Raw genomic sequence first — 23,300 nt, forward strand, 5'->3', positions numbered from 1 at the left:
AAACATCCGCAAATCCAATATCATTCGATAAGAACCATCAGATTTCAAAACACCACAAAGGATTGTTACTTACAGAATTAGCCTTTCGGATGACACCTTGATCTAACAATTCCTGTATGATCTTTGACAGACTCAATTGATTCTGGAGGAAATTTATACTGACGCTGTGGAGGAGGATCTCGTCCTTCCACATTTACAACAACATCCTTCGTTTTCCCAACCTCATTCCTGAACTGAGCCCAAAGAGAAGGAAAAAGCTGTACAATTTCTGTCAATACCTCATCACCACCAGTTTCAGGCCACAGATGATCTGTTGACATAACATCATTTGAGCAAATACTTCCAACATGGCTATAATCACTAGGATCAATGACTACAGGTTTACAACCATTAGAATCTTTCCAGATCACTTGATTTCCTAGATCAACTACCCATCCAAATTTCTGCATAATATCTGTGCCAACTATATTTTCAGAATCACGACAATACCAAATGTCAATTCCTGTTTTGAAAGAACTAGGTATTTCCAACGTCACATTGGTAACTAAAGTAGCTTTAGTTCCACCTTTTCCAATAAAACCAACAATTGTAAAATTTCCTTTTATAATTGGTCTTCCACAGTCATCCAATGTAACTCGAGTCACAAATTCCAATGGATGGGGTGTAGGAATTGTCTGTGATTGTCAGAAAGATGGAGGAGATGGGGGAAGACCAATGTCCTTTTTAAAAGCACTTGGAATTCTATTCCTAGACTCAGTCTCCTTCAGGGTTATCTCTCTGATCAGTCTGATTAATGGTGCATGTGGTGACTGCGATTGTTGTCAGTGTGAGTGGGTGCAGAAGAATGTAATGGAGGTGCGGAAGGTCTGATGGATGATTTTGGCATGAGTCTGTTTTCCCTTCCAAGCTTCCCTGTTCCTTGTGCCCCTATCTCTGATTCTGCTCTCAAGAATTTTCTGCACTGCCACTTTAAGTGTCCAGGTTTACCACAGAAATAACAATGAATATTGTTCCTTTTTGTAGTATTTTTACCTCTATGATCAATGTAATCTCTGTTTTTGGATGTTACTGTGGGTCTAGGTTTCAGCTCACTGTCTTCTTTCTCATGAACTACAGCTATTTTAGCCTTGACCTGATTTTATTTCATGGATCTCCTTACTCTTTCGCAGGGCCGTATTTGCCACTAGGCACTTGAGGGCACGTGCCTAGGGCGGCGGGATGCGGGGGGGCGCCCTTGAGCTAGGTTTTTTCTTTTTTTTTTTTTTTTTTTATAAAACTCCGGGGTCAAGTTTCCGCCCCCCCTCCTCCCTCCCTCCTTCCCGCCCCCCCCTCCTCCCTCCTTCCCGCCCCCCCCCTCCTCCCTCCTTCCCGCCCCCCTCCCTCCCTCCCTGAAGACGTAATACTCACCTTCCTCCAGCGGTGGCTGCAACTGCGTCTCAGCGCCTGCAGCGCGTCCTGTCTTCAGCGGTCACATGGTACCGATCATTAAGGGTGATGAATATGCGCATATTCATCACCCTTAATTAGCGCTACCATGTGACCGCTGAAGACAGGAAGGAAGACGCTGAGATGCCAGGAAGTTCTGTGCTGCGCGCCGGTGAGAGGTAAGTATGACAGGGAAAAAAAGTGGGGTGCCGTGCACACAGGGGGGAAGGATGGGGAGCCGTGCATACAGGGGAGAAGGATGGGGAGCCGTGCATACAGGGGAGAAGGATGGGGAGCCGTGCATACAGGGGAGAAGGATGGGGAGCCGTGCATACAGGGGAGAAGGATGGGGAGCCGTGCATACAGGGGAGAAGGATGGGGAGCCGTGCATACAGGGGAGAAGGATGGGGAGCCGTGCATACAGGGGAGAAGGATGGGGAGCCGTGCATACAGGGGAGAAGGATGGGGAGCCGTGCATACAGGGGAGAAGGATGGGGAGCCGTGCATACAGGGGAGAAGGATGGGGAGCCGTGCACACAGGGGAGAAGGATGGGGAGCCGTGCATACAGGGGAGAAGGATGGGGAGCCGTGCATACAGGGGAGAAGGATGGGGAGCCGTGCACACAGGGGAGAAGGATGGGGAGCCGTGCATACAGGGGAGAAGGATGGGAACCGTGCACACAGGGGAGAAGGATGGGGAGCCGTGCATACAGGGGAGAAGGATGGGGAGCCGTGCATACAGGGGAGAAGGATGGGGAGCCGTGCATACAGTGGAGAAGGATGGGGAGCCGTGCATACAGGGGAGAAGGATGGGGAGCCGTGCATACAGGGGAGAAGGATGGGGAGCCGTGCACACAGGGGAGAAGGATGGGGAGCCGTGCATACAGGGGAGAAGGATGGGGAGCCGTGCACACAGGGGAGAAGGATGGGGAGCCGTGCACACAGGGGAGAAGGATGGGGAGCCGTGCATACAGGGGAGATGGATGGGGAGCCGTGCACACAGGGGAGAAGGATGGGGAGCCGTGAACGCAGGGGAGAAGGATGGGGAGCCGTGCATACAGGGGAGAAGGATGGGGAGCCGTGCACGCAGGGGAGAAGGATGGGGAGCCGTGAACGCAGGGGAGAAGGATGGGGGAGCCGTGAACGCAGGGGAGAAGGATGGGGGAGCCATGAACGCAGGGTGGGAGGATGGGGGAGCCATGAACACAGGGGAGAAGGATGGGGGAGCCATGGACGCAGGGGAGAAGGATGGGGAGCCATGAACGCAGAGTGGGAGGATGGGGGAGCCATGAACGCAGAGTGGGAGGATGGGGGAGCCATGAACGCATGGGAGAAGGATGGGGGAGCCATGAACGCAGGGGAGAAGGATGGGGAGCCATGAACGCAGAGTGGGAGGATGGGGGAGCCATGCTTGCAGGGGAGAAGGATGGGGGAGCCATGAACGCAGGGTGGGAGGATGGGGGAGGCATGAACGCAGTGTGGGAGGATGGAGTATAAATATGGAGTATAAATACTGGGCCCTATAAGGGGGACACAGTGTGAGAGGACAGTGTGAAGAGGGGACCGGTATAGAAAGGGGAGGTCAGTGTGAAGAGCATGTACCATAAGAGGGACAGTGTGGGGGTCATACTTTGTGCAGACAATATAGTGAGGGGCAATTTTTTATTTGGGAGCATTATAATGACAATTGTATCTTTAAGGGCGTCATGTGGAGACTTTCTGCAAAAGAGCGGCGAAGATGGAAGTCTGCAGAGACGGCTGTGGATGAGAAAAAACTCATCATGGGATCTGGACAAGATGAAGAAAAGGAGAACGGCTCCAGAGGCGACGTCATCTATCAGGTACCTGGATGTAAATGTTATTTGTGATGCTAACTCTCATGTTTTTATATATGCTAGGAGATTTAAAGGGACACTGTCACCTGAATTTGGAGGGAAAATTTTTCAGCCATAGGGGTGGGGTTTTCGGGTGTTTGATTCACCCTTTCCATACCCGCTGGCTGCATGCTGGCTGCAATATTGGATTGAAGCTCATTCTCTGTCCTCCGTAGTACATACTGTACCTGCACAATCTGCAATCTTGCCTTGTGCAGGCGTGTACTATGGAGGACAGAGAATGAGCTTCAATCCAATATTGCAGCCAGCATGCAGCCAGCGGGTAAGGAAAGGGTGAATCAAACACCCGAAAACCCCGCCCCTATGGCTGAAAATTGTTCCCTCCAAATTCAGGTGACAGAGTCCCTTTTAAAGGGGATGTCCAGGCTTGTGATGAGTCTGCAGTCATTCTTTGTGACTGCAGACTTCTGAATTCTCACAGTGCACACTGCACGCTGTCAGGATTCTCTCATGCTGGGGATTTACATTAATGCGATCATGTGCTGACTAGACATGCGTGACCTCCGTCAATGAAAATGAACTGAGCGAGGCCGGGCACATCTAGTCGGAATGTGGTCAGAAGTATACAAATCACATACTTGTGCTGACATGACTGTCCACCGGCAAGGGAGAATCCTAAAAGTGTGCAGTGCATGCGTTGTGAGAAGTCAGAAGCTGCGATGTCAGGATTCAGCTCTGCAAGTTCCAGTAGTCGTCACATGGACACGTCACTCATATGCGATTTTCAGACTTAGAGTATGTGTCCACGTTCAGGATTGCATCAGGATTTGGTCAGTATTTTACATCAGTATTTGTAGCCAAAACCAGGAGTGGGTGATAAATACAGAAGTGGTGCATATGTTTCTATTATAGTTTTCCTCTAAGGCTATGTGTCCACTTTCAGGATGGCCGGCGGTATCGCCGGAGCGGCTTAGCCGCTCTGCGGTAAGCCCCGCCCCCTTTCTGGGACGCGATGATGCCGGATGTGTTCACAGCACACATCCGGCATCATCGCACCCCACCATAGCGCCCTGTGCTATATCTTGCGGCGACGCAGCGTCGCCGCAAGATATACGGACATGCTGCGATCTGAAAAGACGCGCAGCATGTCCGGAGTCGCAGGGCCGCCGCGTGCGTGTTACCACGCATAGTGGAGACGGGATTTCATTAAATCCCCTCCACTATGCTGTAACATCTGGACGCTGCGTGTTTGACGTTGCGGCTCTATGCAGCGTCAGACACGCAGCGTTTCCTGCACGTGGAAACAGACCCTAATTGTTCCACTCCTGGTTTTGGCTTACAAATACTGATGAAAAATCCTGACCAAATCCTGATGCAATCCTGAACGTGGACACATACTCTTATGGTCCTGTGACAACGAGCTTCTCTTCTGCTTCTCTTAGTTTTTCACTGAACATTGAGAGCATTAGGGAGAGGAGCTCGTGGGCACATGACTGAGTGTGCAAATCACATATGTCCTTGGCGGAGGGGGGGCACCAAAATGAATTCTTTCCCCGGGTGCCAGAAACCCTAGATACACCTCTGCCGGTATGCTACTGCGAGCGGCGATTACCGGGTCCGGTGGAGGGAGGTCTGTGCACAGGCAGTGAGGCAGGGACTGAGGGTGTGCACAGAGAGGATGGAGACCCGGACACTGCCCGTCCCAGTCTACGCCGTAGCCTAGAGCCCTCATTATCATAGGAATATGTCAGTTAATAAATTGCTTTTCTGAAGCTTTATAGTGTAGTTATAGGTCAGGGAGGGTTGGATAGGGATGAGCTAGCAAGGTGCAGGGACAGGTAGTGATGGCTACTTGCGAACATGTGCGGCAATTGCGGTTTTGCACTTACGATGATACATAAAACACTGCTAGTAGTGTTTTTTCTCATTGCTGCAAGTACCGCATTTGCCGGATGGCGGCAAAACCGCAAGTGCCGCACATGTCTGTAAGTCCCATAGGGAATGAATGAGGCCGAACGCAGTGTTGCCCTAAGTGATCCATTACGCGGCAGATGCGGAAAAACTGTCGGATCTGCTGCAAAAGGCGACTTTCAGATCAGCGATTTTTGCCAAAGTCACTGCCGATAGTGTTATACTCACCAAAGGGGGAGGCAGCACTAAAAGTGCCTAGGGCAGCAGAAACTCTAAATACGGCCCTGCTCTTTCGATAAGAACTGTTGCTTCTTGCAATGATGGCTGAGCACTAGCCAGTTGTTCCGAGGCAGGATCTAATTATTTGAACTTTTTTCAAAAAATCTGGTCATGGATGCTGGCTCCTGATTAGGCTGAAGATCCATGACCATTCTATAGGCCTGCTCAAATTTTAACAAAAATGCAAATGGGTCATTATTATTAGTTCGCAACTGTTCCAAAACAGCAGCTGTGGGAGTGGATTCGCCTGTAAAGAACAAATTTAATTGTCTAAGTCTGTTTTCTTTTGTACAGGGTGGAGCGCGGTAATTTGCTTTTTTGCACTGCATGCTGTGGTGGCACTCTCGGTCGAAGAGAGGGGAGAGTGGGTGTGGCTTACAGTGGCTGATGGGAGATTTGTATTCCTCTGCCTTTCAGTTGCCATCATGCAGTGGACACGTGAGGAGAGGTCATTTTGTGTTGAAGCGTATTTTTCAAATGCCCACTCGATCATTGCAGTGCAGCGTGCTTTTCGTTTACAATTCGCTGTTCCTCCACGCGGACGTGTTCCTGGACGGCAATCAATTGTAAATTGGGTGAATGCATTCAGAACAGCAGGGAATGTGCCATGTGTACGAAGGGGATCTGAGAGAAGGATTACAACACCACAAAACATCGAGAGAGTTAGAGCAGCAGTACTGCAATCTCCGAAACGCTCTGCTCGGAAGCAATCATTTGCTCTTGGCATTTCAAGACGTTCTCTCCACCGGATTCTTCATGATGAACTGAATTTTCACCCGTATAAAATGTGCGTGGTCCAACATTTGTCAGCATGGGACTATTTGACACGGCGGACCTCTTGTGAAGACATGTTAGCAACAATACCCCGTGACGCAATTGTGTTTTTTTCTGATGAGGCACATTTTCACCTCATTTTCACTGTGTGGTGCGCCATTCCACGAGTAGGCATCATTGGTCCTTACTTTTTTCAGGATAATGGTCGTGCCATAACTGTGAACTCCGAACGGTACTTGTCTATGATACAGGATTATTTTCAGCCGGCTCTTGAGGCAATGGAACTAGAGGATACATGGTTCCAACAGGATGGTGCCACTGCACACACAGCGAGGGTTACCATGAATTGTTTGAGGCAAATGTTTCCTGGACGGCTTATCTCTTTGAGGGGAGATGTGAACTGGCCAGCACGCTCACCAGATTTAGCCCCATGCGATTTTTTCCTTTGGGGTTACCTGAAGTCTAAGGTGTATATCAACCGTCCCAACACCTTGGAAGACCTAAGGAACAATATTGAAGCTGAAATTGGCAGAATACCAGTGGACATGCTTGTTAGAGTTCATGAAAACTTCAGAAAACGTATGCAGCAGTGTGTGGATAGCGAAGGTCGACATTTGCCAGATACACTATTTAAAACCATGTAATTTAAAAATTCCATTACTGTTCAGTATAATTAAAATATAAAATAAATTTTTCTAATGATCATAATTTTTTTATTTCATTCCCAAATCAGCAAATTACCGCGCTCCACCCTGTACTATGTATCAATTCATGATCCTCATTTAATCTGGGTGTGGTCTGTAACCTTTCTGGTTAGGCCTTTTGTTATGTTTTGGATTAGGTTATTTTTTTCCTTTTTTTGGTGATTGGCGTTATGGTTAGTCCTTGGGTTTGGGTAGGGGTTATATCTAAATATATACCAAATTTATAATAGATTTTTTAAAGATTATTTTGGTGTAGGATATAGTATCTAATGACATTATTGTATTCATTGTAGGTTCTTGAATTTCCTGCAATATGGGATGCCGCAGATGAGTCCTATAAGAACAATTATTACCTCGACAATTGCTGGACTAAAATCTTTTGGGACCTATATCCTGAATGGGATTCCTGTTCAAATTCCAGGCAATTGAAAAAAATTGGTAATAATAATGTTATTTAACAACTAATATTATACCTTTTTCAAAATATACTAAGATTGATATTTTTTTTTTTCTTTTTTTAGAGAGAGATATTAAACAGGTGGCGGTCGGTGAGGGACTGGTTCACAAAATTTGTGAGCACTTGTGATAGAAGTGGCTCCTCTCCGAGTAGGAGAACCTTTCCTTTTTATGAGGAACTGCAGTTTCTCATAACAAGCAGGATATTGCGGAGGTAATTTGTAAACCAAAAAAAAACAGAAATCTTTAACGATATAATATGTAGCCTCTATGTTTCCACAAGGCGTAGCACAGTTGGCTGCGTATTGAATGCTGCGTACTGCCGCACAGTTCAATATGCAGCATCCAGATGTTACAGCATAGTGGAGGTGATTTTCAGAAATCCCATCTCCACTATGCTTCCAAAGATGGAGGTGTCAGACATACATAACCGGACATGCGTTGCGTCTTTTCACACCACAGCATGTCTATTTATATATCGTTGCCGCTCTGACTCCGCAACATAACTATCACAGTGTATTGATAGCATGTGGTGATAACGCATGTGTTAAATGAAAACATGCGTTATCACCACAACAACAAAAAAAGGGGGCAGCGCTTCGGGCAGAGTGGCTTTTTTGCTGCGTCTGAAGCGTTGCTCCTCCGCAGCGTTGCAAAAATACTATAATAATTATTGGGGGTTTTTTTCACACAGGACTGAAGGGAACTGTCACGATCCATGTTTGGATCTGTGGCAGATCTGGTTTCCCTCAGATTTAAACCTTTTTTCCTTTCTGGTCATTGTCATTGTCATTAACATGCAGTTTTCTCCCCCCAGTGGCCGCTGGGGTTATTGCATTGCATTGCTGCTGGGTCAGCTGATGTTTGTGACCACTCCCACCATCCTTTATAAGGTCACCTGGTGCATCAGCTGACTGTTGGTTATACAGATCCTTTGGATACCAACCTTGCTGGAATAGGAGCTTGCTGAGTACTGTTGTTCTACAGCTGAATAATTATTCCTGGTGCCTTACTCTGCTGTGCAGTGCATTGCAGCAGAGAAAGCTAAGTGTGGTGTTATTGTTTCTTTGTCGTTTGTGCATTCACCTTTTGGTATCGTGTTCCCCTCACTCTCATATTGTTTATTCCTGTTTATTTGCTTTGTGGTGCTGTTTACACTGTTCACCCCCTGGGGTGTGGGTTGGAGGTTTAGTTCAGGGTTTAACAGGAGACAGGGACAGGTCAGTGACTTGGGCCTCCCTACCTTCAAGGGTACCCCCAAGTTAAGGAAAGACAGGGCTTCCCCTAGCCTGAGGGGCAGTTCAGGGGCCCAGATTCCTCATCTCTTGTTTTCCTATTTCTGCCTCGTGACAGGAACATTTCTCCTCCTGAGCCTGTTGGAACATCTGGTTCCGCAGAAACTGTTGTAATGGAGAGGAGAGAAAGAGCCGCCTATCCGGTGGCAGGAGAGCTGAGCAAAAAAAAAAAAAGAAACAAAATGAAAATAAAACTGTTCAAATAGCAAATGATACTCTGGATTTGATCAAAAAATCAACTACAGAGGATCATTGTGATTATTTTGCATTGACAATTGCAAGGAAGGCTTTCTCACTGCCACCGAATAGGCAGTCAATTTTTATGACAATGGTGAAAATGTCACTCACAGCTTTGGAGGACCCTGCTCCAATTTTGCCATATCAAAATGTATTGATGGGGTTTTTTGGACTTTTCCGTCCCAGACCAAAACCACAAGTACGAGAACCCCAACAAAGAGAAGTGCCTACCCATACAGCAGACCAGCCAGCACTTTTTCTCATAATTCTGAGGGAGGAAACACACAAAGGCTGGGACCCTCACCGACGACTGCCACTTTCCCTACTGATCCTGCTACCTCCTATGGGTATTACCCGGACTATCAGTACTTGCATTAATGTGCAATTTTGCTTAAAAATATTTACAGTCTACCAGGCCAAGTTGGATGTTGCCAACAAAAGGCCGACTTCAGTACCAAAAGAGCAATCAACTTTGTTGACGCCTGGCAAATGTTTTGTTATGAGGTCCAAAAAAATATTTATTTGGCCTACAGTTTCTTATGTTTTCATATTGAAAAAAGAATGACAATGTTTGTCATCATTTATTTATTGGTTTTAAAATAGTTATATTTAAAAATGTCATTTTTGGTTTTTATATACTTTAGCATAAGGGGACTAGACAAGGCCTCTATGTCTGACAGTGTCATGGGTATATGTACAATGGACTATGGGATAGAGAATGTGTATGATGGTGTATGGGCACTGGTCTATAGGATGGAGGATGTGTATGATGGGTATATGGGCACTGTACTATGGGATGGAGGATGTGTGATTGGTATATATGGGCACGGGACTATGGGAAGGAGAAGAATCATGATGATTTGTTTCAACAAACATCACTTAGTAAATAGAAAAAAAACACATGAAGTTAACAAATAAATGCTTATTACATACAAATCTAGATTAAATAAAAAAAAATAAATAAAACACAATTTTATATTGATCTTGAATTCTTCCAACAGATTTTGATAGTGATCTTGGCTTCTCAGACATTTTGATAGTGATCTTGGCATCTTAGTTTTGGTGGGTCAATCTTGATGCATCCTTCTCTGCTGCTCAGGCTGCTCAACACCAGCACAGGAGTATTGCCAGTGCACGGCACCTTCTGGACTCAAAGTACTACTCATAAAGTAGTCAGCAAAGGTTTCTCTCACACGCACACCCGAGTTGGAGGGCCTTCCCTGACCCACATTGACCACTGGATTAAATACTGGCTGCTGGTACTCCACATCTACGTCAGTGCTGTATTCACGAGCATAGTTATGGAGTACACAGCAAGCCTTAATCACAGCTTCAACAGTGTCTATGTCCAACTGGATGGGTGTGTGAAAGATCCTCCACTGACTACTCATGATCCCAAAGGTGCATTCCACATATCTGCGTGCACGACTCGGTCGATAATTAAAAATCCTCCACTGAGCATTCAGTCCCCTTCGTGGGTGTGGGCGCAGCAGGGTTGTCATTAAGGGAGTATCATCCGATACTATCACAAAGGGCACTGGATGTGTGGAACCCGGCAAAGGTCTTGGGGCTGGGAGCGTTCCACAATCTTGAAGAATTTGTAGACCAATCTGTGATGTTCGCAACACCCGAGAGTCCCCAGTACTGCTATAGGCACCAACATCAATGGCAACAAATTTGTAATGTGCATCAGCCACCGCCATCAGGACCACAGAAAAATACTTCTTATAATTAAAGAAGTGTGATCCTGATCGTGGTGGCTGCTGAACCCTTACATGTTTACCATCGACTGCACCTATGCAGTTTGAGAAACTGGCCACAGAATGAAAGCCTGCTGCAACCTGCAGCCAAGTCTCTTCGGTTGGTGAAGGCATCACGATGGACTGCAACTTCTGCCAGATCACGTTACAAGCGCGCCTCACAATTTTAGAGATGATGGATTTACCAACTCTAAATTGGAGGTGCAAGGATGTATAGCTCTCTCCTGTGGCCAAAAATCTGCAAAGAAAAAAAAGATTATTAGAAATGTCATTAAGGACACCTGTCAGCTGTTAGAGCGATATAATATTCGGCCACCACCTTTCATGTGTTATCTAAAGCATTCTATAATGCTGGCCATAACACCCCAGTCCAACACAAAGGGTATAAAAAAAATAAACCAGCGGTCACGTCAGATGGGACTTGCAGGTCCAGCCACTCCAATCTTTTCGCACCACTGCCACCCTCCTGCTTGCTTCAACGCTCTACTGCTCAGCTGTACTTATCTGGCCTGTTGAGGGCAGAACTAATTCCTGCAGTGAGCAAGCGCAAGGAAAGGTTTGAGAGGCCCAGCGCATGCACACCTCCGGACTTTGGTCTATCCTCATCAGGATAAAAAAGTACGCCTATGCAGTAGAGTGATGAAGCTAGCAGGAGAGTGGTATCGCAAGAAGAAGGGAGGCGCAGGACCTGGACCTGCGACACAGCTATCAGATAAGATCAGACGATAGCGCCGCACCCATGGGTATTATCCAAATTATGTGTCTAATTTTTCTCATCTATCTCCTCTCTCCTCTGACCCGGGGAGTTAATTAACCCCTTACCGGCATCGGACGTACTATACCGTCCGATGCCGGCTCCCCTGCTTTGATGCAGGGCTCCGCGGTGAGCCCGCACCAAAGCCGGGACATGTCAGCTGTTTTGAACAGCTGACATGTGCCCGTAATAGGCGCGGGCAGAATCGCGATCTGCCCGCACCTATTAACTAGTTAAATGCCGCTGTCAAACGCAGACAGCGGCATTTAACTACCGCTTCCGGCCGGGCGGCCGGAAATGACGTCATCGCCGACCCCCGTCACATGTCCGGGGGTCGGCGATGCGTCTCCATTGTAGCCATAGAGGTCCTTGAGACCTCTATGGTTGCTGATTGCCCGTCGCTGTGAGCGCCACCCTGTGGTCGGCGCTCACAGCACACGTGCAATTCTGCTACATAGCAGCGATCAGCAGATCGCTGCTATGTAGCAGAGCCGATCGGCTTGTGCCTGCTTCTAGCCTCTCATGGAGGCTATTGAAGCATGGCAAAAGTTAAAAAAAAAAGTTTAAAAAAATGTGAAAAAAATAAAAAAAACATAAAAGTTTAAATCACCCCCCTTTCGCCCCAATCAAAATAAATCAATAAAAAAAATATCAAATCTACGCATATTTGGTATCGCCGCGCTCAGAATTGCCCGATCTATCAAATAAAAAAAAGTATTAACCTGATCGCTAAACAGCGTAGCGGGAAAAAAACTCGAAACGCCAGAATTACGTTTTTTTGGTCGCCGCGACATTGCATTAAAATGCAATAACGGGCGATCAAAAGAACGTATCTGCACCAAAATGCTATCATTAAAAACGTCATCTCGGCACGCAAAAAATAAGCCCTCAACCGACCCCAGATCACGAAAAATGGAGACGCTACGAGTATCGGAAAATGGCGCAATTTTTTTTTTTTTTTTTTTTTAGCAAAGTTTGGAATTTTTTTTCACCACTTAGATAAAAAATAACCTAGTCATGTTTGGTGTCTATGAACTCGTAATGACCTGGAGAATCATAATGGCAGGTCATTTTTAGCATTTAGTGAACCTAGCAAAAAAGCCAAACAAAAAACCAATGTGGGATTGCACTTTTTTTGCAATTTCACCGCACTTGGAATTTTTTTCCCGTTTTCTAGTACACGACATGCTAAAACCAATGATGTCGTTCAAAAGTACAACTCGTCCCGCAAAAAATAAGCCCTCACATGGCCAAATTGACGGAAAAATAAAAAAGTTATGGCTCTGGGAAGAAGGGGAGCGAAAAACGAACACGGAAAAACGAAAAATCCCCTGGTCATGAAGGGGTTAAAGAATGCTGTAGATAAGCCATAAAAGACAGTGGGCGCATCTTATACCAGACAAAAATGCTGACAAGTTCCAGCCATGTTTTAAACATGATATTTCACGTAACGTAAAACACTGTACCAGAAATATCCATGTGTCTGTGTGTGAAGCGAGCGCATGTCGCCCATGTGCTGCATCATTCTCACACAAATGACAAGCAGGGAAAAAGCGCAACAGCAAGCGCACTTACACGGTGGCAGGTGCTGAAGACAAATTCCATTCTTCCTGATGGCGCAGAAATCATGCAGACCAGGGGAGAATGATGATAGCATCTTCATCATCTGCCACCAGGGAACAGCGCTTCCTGTAGCGCTCCTTCACCAATGCATGTCACACAGAGGACATCAATGTGTGTTCTCCATGTGCACGTGAGCGGGACACTTTGTGGACCCTGCAAATGGTAAAAATCTGGCATGTCAGCATGTTTTGCCCACGGATACAGGGCTGGCGAAAACACGCTGACGTGCATAGACCCATTAATTTGAAAACTTTCATCACACGTACCGGACACAGTGACATGTGAAAGAGCCCTAATGACATACAAACAAAAAATTTGTTACTTACCGCAAGATGATGAGCAGCCTTTGCTCTGCAGAGATGGCCTTCCTCATCACCGTATCACTCAATGTCAGATGGGGTGACAGAATGTGAAGTAGTCGATCAAAAGCCTGGATGGTGAGATGGCAAAAGGAAACAAATTTGTCCGGAAATCTGAAAATGTGACAGTGAAAAAAATGATTAGTTAACCCCTTAAGCTCCGAGGGTGGTTTGCACGTTAATGACCGGGCCAATTTTTATAATTCTGACCACTGTCCCTTTATGAGATTATAACTCTGGAACGCTTCAACGGATCCCAGTGATTCTGACATTGTTTTCTCCAGACATATTGCACTTCATACAAAGAAGATAACCTTCGGCACTCAACAAGTCCACAATTTTTTACTCTCAACAAGGATGGATTTATTAGTAGACAGCCAGCAAAAAATAACAGACATCAAAGTTCCAACGTTTCGGCATACTCTGCCTTTTTCAAGGAAGTCTACAATAACAGAACAAAACGAATACATTTTACATAATTACAATCCATTTAGTCCAAAACGACAAATTTTCGACAAGATGTGTGGCTGAATAAATCTCTCCAAAGAAAAAGATTTTTTAATAGAAAAGAAGACAACAGAGACTCCTTGCAAACAAAGTACCACCGTGAAGAAGAAAGAGAATAATGATAATTTTATTATTGATTGATCCAAACATGAGTATCCTACAGGACAAAGAAGGGATGTGAAAATTAAAAGAGAAAAAAAGGGGGAGAGGGATGCACAATAAAGGAAATCCCAAGATAAAACAGAGAATAGTGTATAACCGTGAGCGTATATCAAAGATATAAACCCATACAAAAGTGCATGCATAAAGTGTCACAAAAGGGGATAAAGTGTATATATATATATTTTTATACAGTACAGACCAAAAGTTTGGACACACCTCCTCATTTAAAGATTTTTCTGTATTTGCATTGCTATGAAAATTGTAAATTCACACTGAAGGCATCAAAATTATGAATTAACACATGTGGAATTATATACTTAACAATAAAGTGTGAAACAACTGAAATTATGTCTTATATTCTAGCTTCTCCAAAGTAGCCACCTTTTGCTTTTATGACTGCTTTGCACACTCTTGGCATTCTCTTGATGAGCTTCAAGAGGTGGTCACGAGACTGGTCTTCCAACAATCTTGAAGGAGTTCCCAGAGATGCTTAGCACTTATTGGCCCTTTTGCCTTCACTCTAAGGTCCAGCTCACCCCAAATCATCTCGATTGGGTTCAGGTCTGTTGACTGCACCCCATCACTCTCCTTCTTGGTCAAATAGCCCTTACACAGCCTGGAGGTGTGTTTGGGGTCATTGTCCTGTTGAAAAATAAATGATGGTCCAACTAAACGTAAACCAGATGGAATAGCATGCCGCTGCAAGATGCTGTGGTATCCACGCTGGTTCAGTATGCCTTCAATTTTGAATAAATCCCCAACAGTGTCACCAGCAAAGCACCCCCACACCATCACACCACCTCCTCCATGCTTCACGGTGGAAACCAGGCATGTAGAGTCCATCTGTTCACCTTTTCTGCGTCACACAAAGAGACGGTGGTTGGAACCAAAGATCTCAAATTTGGGCTCATCAGACCAGCACAGATTTCCACTGGTCTAATGTCCATTCCTTGTGTTCTTTAGCCCACACAAGTCTCTTCTGCCTGTTGCCTGTCCTTAGCAGTGGTTTCCAAACAGCTATTTTACCATGAAGCCTGCTGCACAAAGTCTCCTCTTAACAGTTGTTGTAGAGATGTGTCTGCTGCTAGAATTCTGTGTGGCGTTGACCTGGTCTCTAATCTGAGCTGCTGTTAGCATGCGATTTCTGAGGCTGGTGAGTCGGATAAACGTATCCTCAGAAGCAGAGGTGACTCTCGGTCTTCCTTTCTTGGGGCGGTCCTCAGGTGAGCCAGTTTCTTTGTAGCTCTTGATGGTTTTTGTAACTGCACTTGGGGACTCTTTCAAAGTTTTCCCAATTTTTCGGTCAGACTTACCTTCATTTCTTAAAGTAATGATGGCCACTTGTTTTTCTTTACTTAGCTGCTTTTTTCTTTCCATAATACATATTCTAACAGTCTATTCAGTAGGACTATCAGCTGTGTATCCACCGGACTTCTGCACAACACAACTAATGGTCCCAACCCCATTTATAAGGCAAGAACTCCCACTTATTAAACCTGACAGCACACCTGTGAAGTGAAAACCATTTCCAGTGACTACCTCTTGAAGCTCATCAAGAGAATGCCAAGAGTGTGCAAAGCAGTCATCAAAGCAAAAGGTGGCTACTTTGAAGAACCCAGAATATAAGACATAATTTCAGTTGTTTCACACTTTCTTGTTAAGTATATAATTCCACATGTGTTAATTCATAATTTTGATGCCTTCAGTGTGAATTTACAATTTTCATAGTAATGAAAATACAGAAAAATCTTTAAATGAGAGGGTGTGTCCAAACTTTTGGTCTGCACTGTATATATATATATATATATATATATATATATATATATATATATATATATATATGTAGCGAGGCTGAAGGTTGTATAGTCGACGGGAGATATGTGCCGCATAGGTGGCTTGTCGCTGTAACATAACCCTGCCTATGTGTGTTTCAGGACCTGTGGTGATGTCATAACCACATGTCTAATCATGTGATGGGTTCCTGGGTGTGGTTAGTCCTATAAAAGAAAGGCTAATGTTTAACACAGCAGATGTGTGGAGGTGAAACCCTCCAGAGTGTGTTAAGGCTCCAGGACAGAGCCTGAAGGACTGGACCCTTGTTTTTCTTTTCCTGAGCTAAAGGCTATTTGCTTTCTGTTATCTTGCTATGTGGTTTATGAAGCAATAAACCCTGTGAACTTTTAAAGAAACATGCCTCCTGAGTGTCAGCCGTCGCACCTAAGTGAGTGAAACCCCTACAATATATATATACATATATATATATATATATATATATATATACTAGCTATTGAACCCGTTCTATGCCCGGGTGGCAAGCATTTATATTGGTATATGGTCTTCATCCTGGTATGTGCTGCTCCATCCTGCGTCCCCATCCTGTCATGAGCTGCTCCATCCTGCGTCCCCATCCTGTCATGTGCTGCACCCATCCTGCACCCCCATTCTGACATGTGCTGCTCCATCCTGCGTCCCCATCCTGTCATGTGCTGCACCTATCCTGCGCCCCCATCCTGCCATGTGTTGCACCCATCTTGCGCCCCCATTCTGTCATGTGTTGCACCCATCCTGCGCCCCCATTGTGACATGTGTTGCACTCATCCTGCGCCTCCATTCTGACATGTTCTGCACCCATCCTGCGCCTCCATTCTGTCATTTGCTGCTCCCATCCAGCGCCCCCATCCTGTCATGTGCTGCTCCCATCCTGCGCCCCTGTTCTGTCATGTGCTGCTCCCATCCTGTGCCCCTGTTCTGTCATGTGCTGCTCCCATCCTGTGCCCCTGTTCTGTCATGTGCTGCTTCCATCCTGCACCCCCGTTCTGTCATGTGCTGCCCTATTCGGTCATGTGCTGCTCCCATCCTGCGCTCCCGTTCTGTCATGTGCTGCTCCCATCCTGCGCCACCATTCTTTAATTTGCTTCTCCCATCCATATGCCCCATATGCTGCTCCATTATGTTTGATGGCCCCCATAAGATGCTCCATAGTATATGCCCCCGTACACTGCTCCATTATGGTTTATAGCCCCCATAAGATGCTCCATAAAGGTTTATGGCCCCCATAAGACGCTCCAGTGTGTATGCCCCCATACACTGCTCCATAAAGGTTTATGGCCCCCATAAAACGCTCCAATGTGTATGCCCCCGTACACTGCTCCATAAAGGTTTATGGCCCCCATAAGACGCTCCAGTGTGTATGCCCCCGTACACTGCTCCATAAAGGTTTATGGCCCCCATAAGATGCTCCAGTGTGTATGCCCCCGTATACTGCTCCATAAAGGTTTATGGCCCCCATAAGACGCTCCAGTGTGTATGCCCCCGTACACTGCTCCATTATGGTTTATGGCCCCCATAAGATGCTCCATTGTATATGGCCCGTATGCTGCTGCGATAGATAAAAAAAAAATACCATACTCACCTATCGTCGCTGGGCGCCGAGTGCTGGGGGGCCTGAGCAGGCGGGGACACCGGCGCGCTGTGGGGGTCAGGTGCCGGTATCGCCGCTAGCTCAGGCCCCCCAGCACTTGCTATATTCACCTGTCCCCCGTTCCAGCACTGCGCGCCGCCATCTTCCGGCTCCTCTGGCTGTGACTGGTCAGTCAGAGGGCGGCGCCGGCGCGCATTAAGAGCGTCATCGCGCCCTCTGAACTGTGAACGTCACAGCAGGGGACCCGGGAGACGGAGCCGCACGCAGCGCTGGAACGGGGGACAGGTGAATATACTCACCCTCCTGGCGCGTCCACGGTCCCTGCCTCTCCGGTGGAGATCGTGGTGTGCGTTCAGTGTTTACGCATACCGCGATCTCCTGGGAGCATCACTCTGTGGGGGCCAGACTGCGCTGGCGCTTGTGCTTGCGCAGTCTATAAAGGCTTCGGTCAGAGTGACGCTCCCAGCGTTATATTATACTAGCTATTGAACCCGTTCTACGCCCGGGTGGTGAGCATTTATATTGGTATATGGTCTCCATCCTGGTATGTGCTGCTCCATCCTGCGTCCCCATCCTGTCATGTGCTGCTCCATCCTGCGTCCCCATCCTGTCATGTGCTGCACCCATCCTGCGTCCCCATCCTGTCATGTGCTGCACCCATCCTGCGTCCCCATCCTGTCATATGCCCCATACGCTGCACCATAAAGGTTTATGGCCCCCATAAAATGCTCGATAGTATATGCCCCGTACACTGCTCCATAAAGGTTGATGGCCCCCATAAGATGCTCCATTGTATATGCCCCTGTACACTGCTCCATTATGGTTTATGGCCCCCATAAGATGCTCCATAGTGTATGCCCCGTACGCTGTTCCATAAAGGTTTATGGCCCCCATTAGATGCTCCATACTATATGCCCCCGTACACTGCTCCATTATGGTTTATGGCCCCATAAGATGCTCCATACTCTATGCCCCCGTACACTGCTCCATTATGGTTGATGGACCCCTTAACATGCTCCATTCTATATGCCCCCGTACACTGCTCCATTATGGTTGATGGCCCCCGTAACATGCTCCATGGTATATGCCTCCGCACACTGCTCCATTATGGTTGATGGCCCCTTTAACATGCTCCATTCTATATGCCCCCGTACACTGCTCCATTATGGTTGATGGCCCCCTTAACATGCTCCATTCTATATGCCCCCATACACTGCTCCATTATGGTTGATGGCCCCCTTAACATGCTCCATTCTATATGCCCCCGTACACTGCTCCATTATGGTTGATGGCCCCCTTAACATGCTCCATTCTATATGCCCCCGTATGCTGCTGCAATATATATAAAAAAAAAAAAAAATACCATACTCACCTATCGTCGCTGGGCGCCGAGTGCTGGGGGGCCTGGGCAGGCGGGGACACCGGCGCGCTGTGGGGGTCAGGTGCCGGTATCGCCGCCAGCTCAGGCCCCCCAGCACTTACTATATTCACCTGTCCTCCGTTCCACCGCTGCGCACCGCCATCTTCCCGGTCCTCTGGCTGTGACTGGTCAGTCAGAGGGTGGCGCTGGCGCGCATTAAGCGCGTCATCGCGCCCTCTGAACTGAAGGTCACAGGCCGGGGACCGGGAAGATGGCGGCGCGCAGCGGTGGAACGGAGGACAGGTGAATATAGCCGACACTCACCCTCCTGGCGGTCCCTGCTTCTCTGTTGGAGATCGCGGTGTGCGTTCAGTGTTAACGCTTACCGCGATCTCCCGGGAGCGTCACTCTGTGAGGCCCAGACTGCGCCGACGCAGTCTATAAAGGCTTCGGACAGGGTGACGCTCCCAGCGTTATATTATATATATATATATATATGTGTATATGTATGTATGTATGTATGTATCAGCGTGCGTGTGTGTGTGTGTGTGTGTGTGTGTATGTATATATATATATATATAGTGTGTGTGTGTATATACATATATATATATATATATATATATATATATATACACATATATATATATATATACATATATATATATATATAATAATAATAATTTTTATTTATATAGCGCCAACATATTCCGCAGCGCTTTACAAATTATAGAGGGGACTTGTACAGACAATAGACATTACAGCATAACAGAAATACAGTTCAAAACAGATACCAGGAGGAATGAGGGCCCTGCTCGCAAGCATATATATATATACACATATGTATGTATGTATGTATGTATGTGTCCCGTGGCTCAGGGCGAGATGATGTGAGGTGTGCCGTAAACCCGGTATAAATGCCGTAAACTGATGAGATCATATCCGGTTTCGCTCGCAAGCGCTCGTAAGAGGTATGGAGAAAACAGAAACCGGCGCATGCGCAGTGCGCCGCAAAGAGTCCCGCAATAGGGACATAACAGATACAGCGCTAGGAGGTGGCACAGACAACCCAAAATGCAAGAAACGTAGCGCATGTGTGATAAACCGCCTAAATCTAACAATAAGAAATATAAAGAAAAAGAAAAAGCTCTTCAACATGAATAGAACCGCGAAGGGACTTTACTATCCAACATAGCCCTCTCTTGAGGTCTTCCCTTGGTCTAACATGTGGAGCAATATAATCCAAAATGATATGTGGACAAATTTACAAAGCGCATGATAAACAAAAATAAATAAATAACAAAGGGAAAGAGAAAGAAGAATATGTGACACAAAGAAAACATGTATCGGACAAATTAAAAAATTGCCGACTTTCGGCAAAGTCGGGTTTCATGAAACCCGACCCGATCCTAGTGTGGGATCGGCCATGAGGTCGGCAATCTGCGCGCAAAAGTCGCATTTCATATGACGCTTTCAGCGCCATTTTTCAGCCAATGAAGGAGGATGCAGAGTGTGGGAAGCGTGATGACAAAAGTCTCGGTCCCCACCATCTTAGAGAAGGGCATGACAGTGATTGGCTTGCTTTCTGCGGTGTCACAGGGGCTATAAAGGGGCGTGCACGCCGACCACCATCTTACTTCTGCCGATCTTAGCATAGGGAGAGGTTGCTGCAGCTTCATCAGAAGAAGGGATATAGTTAGGGAGGAAAGATTAACCCCCAAACTGCTTGTGCTGTAGCGATTTCCACTGTCCAACACCACCATTATTTTGCAGGGACAGTGGAGGCTATATTTTTGTGCATCAGCTCTGTAGCTTATTAGGATGCCTTATAAGGCTCCCTGATAGCTGCATTGCTGTTTGCACGCTGTTGTGCAAACCAACTGCTTTTTTAAAAGCAACAATCCTGTTGCCCCTTTCAAGACATGTTGTAAAGGCGATCAACAGGACAAATAGTAACTAGTTATCAAAAATAGTTTATTATTAATGAACAGTCCAATAAGCAAACAACACAATTAAAAACAATTAAAAACACAAGGAGTGCCCGTAATAATGGGAACCGCAAGACATAGCCCACAGACAAAAATACTTAAATATATTGGCACCTGGGTTATTATAGGATTCCACAAACAGCTGTAATAACTTTACTTGATGTCGTAGGATATTGTTTGCACTCTTGGGTTCTATCTATTTGAGTCAATGGGACTAGTTTGGCACCTGAGTAGGGCTGGATGTTTACATATATACAGTTAGGGCCAGAAATATTTGGACAGTGACACAATTTTCGCGAGTTGGGCTCTGCATGCCACCACATTGGATTTGAAATGAAACCTCTACAACAGAATTCAAGTGCAGATTGTAACGTTTAATTTGAAGGGTTGAACAAAAATATCTGATAGAAAATGTAGGAATTGTACACATTTCTTTACAAACACTCCACATTTTAGAAGGTCAAAAGTAATTGGACAAATAAACATAACCCAAACAAAATATTTTTATTTTCAATATTTTGTTGCAAATCCTTTGGAGGCAATCACTGCCTTAAGTCTGGAACCCATGGACATCACCAAACGCTGGGTTTCCTCCTTCTTAATGCTTTGCCAGGCCTTTACAGCCGCAGCCTTCAGGTCTTGCTTGTTTGTGGGTCTTTCCGTCTTAAGTCTGGCTTTGAGCAAGTGAAATGCATGCTCAATTGGGTTTAGATCTGGAGATTGACTTGGCCATTGCAGAATGTTCCACTTTTTGGCACTCATGAACTCATGGGTAGCTTTGGCTGTATGCTTGGGGTCATTGTCCATCTGTACTATGAAGCGCCGCCCAATCAACTTTGCAGCATTTGGCTGAATCTGGGCTGAAAGTATATCCCAGTACACTTCAGAATTCATCCGGCTACTCTTGTCTGCTCTTATGTCATCAATAAACACAAGTGACCCAGTGCCATTGAAAGCCATGCATGCCCATGCCATCACGTTGCCTCCACCATGTTTTACAGAGGATGTGGTGTGCCTTGGATCATGTGCCGTTCCCTTTCTTCTCCAAACTTTTTTCTTCCCATCATTCTGGTACAGGTTGATCTTTGTCTCATCTGTCCATAGAATACTTTTCCAGAACTGAGCTGGCTTCTTGAGGTGTTTTTCTGCAAATTTAACTCTGGCCTGTCTATTTTTGGTATTGATGAATGGTTTGCATCTAGATGTGAACCCTTTGTATTTACTGTCATGGAGTCTTCTCTTTACTGTTGACTTAGAGACAGATACACTTACTTCACTGAGAGTGTTCTGGACTTCAGTTGATGTTGTGAACGGGTTCTTCTTCACCAAATTAAGTATGCGGCGATCATCCACCACTGTTGTCATCCGTGGACGCCCAGGCCTTTTTGAGTTCCCAAGCTCACCAGTCAATTCCTTTTTTCTCAGAATGTACCCAACTGTTGATTTTGCTACTCCAAGCATGTCTGCTATCTCTCTGATGGATTTTTTCTTTTTTTTCAGCCTCAGGATGTTCTGCTTCACCTCAATTGAGAGTTCCTTTGACCGCATGTTGTCTGCTCACAGCAACAGCTTCCAAATGCAAAACCACACACCTGGAATCCACCCCTGACCTTTTAACTACTTCATTGATTACAGGTTAACGAGGGAGACGCCTTCAGAGTTAATTGCATCCCTTAGAGTCCATTGTCCAATTACTTTTGGTCCCTTGAAAAAGAGGACGCTATGCATTACAGAGCTATGATTCCTAAACCCTTTCTCTGATTTGGATGTGGAAACTATCATATTGCAGCTGGGAGTGTGCACTTTCAGCCCATATTATATATATAATTGTATTTCTGAACATGTTTTTGTAAACAGCTAAAATAACAAAACTTGTGTCACTGTCCAAATATTTCTGGCCCTAACTGTACCTTACACACATCCATTTGGTATCCACCTAATCTATCTCGAACTATTGTTAGATGTTATTGGTATTCTGCATCTTTTGTTCTCTATGTGTCCACCCAGGTGACTGACTAGCTTTTGAGTCTGGTCATCTTGTACAATTGTCCCTTGGTGCCATCTTACTATGTTTGGACACCATTCTGTGCCTTTGTACAATGGCATTGTGTATGCCCTTTGTGTACTGTTTAATTTTATTTAATATTCCCTTTTGAGCATCAGTAAACCTGTGACCCCTGATCCTTGGAACCAGGGTCATTTGGCCGTCTGCTCATTTGTGTCTATTTGTGCTATATTTATTTATTAATGTGGTAAGAATCTTCTTCTATAGTCATCCATAAGCCCTGAAGTGTGGTAACAACAACAACAATTTCATTAGGTCTGTACCTTGGATATTTGTAGAATAATGGCGGCTGCTATGTCTTCTCTGTAGTTACCATGATGTCTTTTCACCATGTGCCTTTTTGGCAATGAGCCTTCGTCTACAACATGGTCAACAATAAATAGGATAT

At 45.8% G+C, this 23,300-nt stretch overlaps 1 protein-coding gene across 1 annotated transcript in view; it reads right to left on the reverse strand.

The window, feature by feature from the left end:
- Positions 1–9,615: 9,615 nt before the first annotated feature.
- LOC138643339 (uncharacterized) overlaps positions 9,616–23,300 on the reverse strand; it is a 63,033-nt gene continuing 49,348 nt past the window's right edge. Inside the window, exons 3-4 of the mRNA XM_069732262.1 lie at positions 13,380–13,526; positions 9,616–10,914 (exon numbers count right to left, since the gene is read on the reverse strand). Of these exons, the coding sequence (XP_069588363.1) occupies positions 9,984–10,914; positions 13,380–13,526 (1,078 nt within the window). The 3' untranslated portion in view covers positions 9,616–9,983. The remainder of the gene's footprint in view (positions 10,915–13,379; positions 13,527–23,300) is intronic.

This window comes from Ranitomeya imitator, chromosome 6 (genome assembly GCF_032444005.1).
Source record: "Ranitomeya imitator isolate aRanImi1 chromosome 6, aRanImi1.pri, whole genome shotgun sequence".
NCBI lineage: Eukaryota > Metazoa > Chordata > Amphibia > Anura > Dendrobatidae > Ranitomeya > Ranitomeya imitator.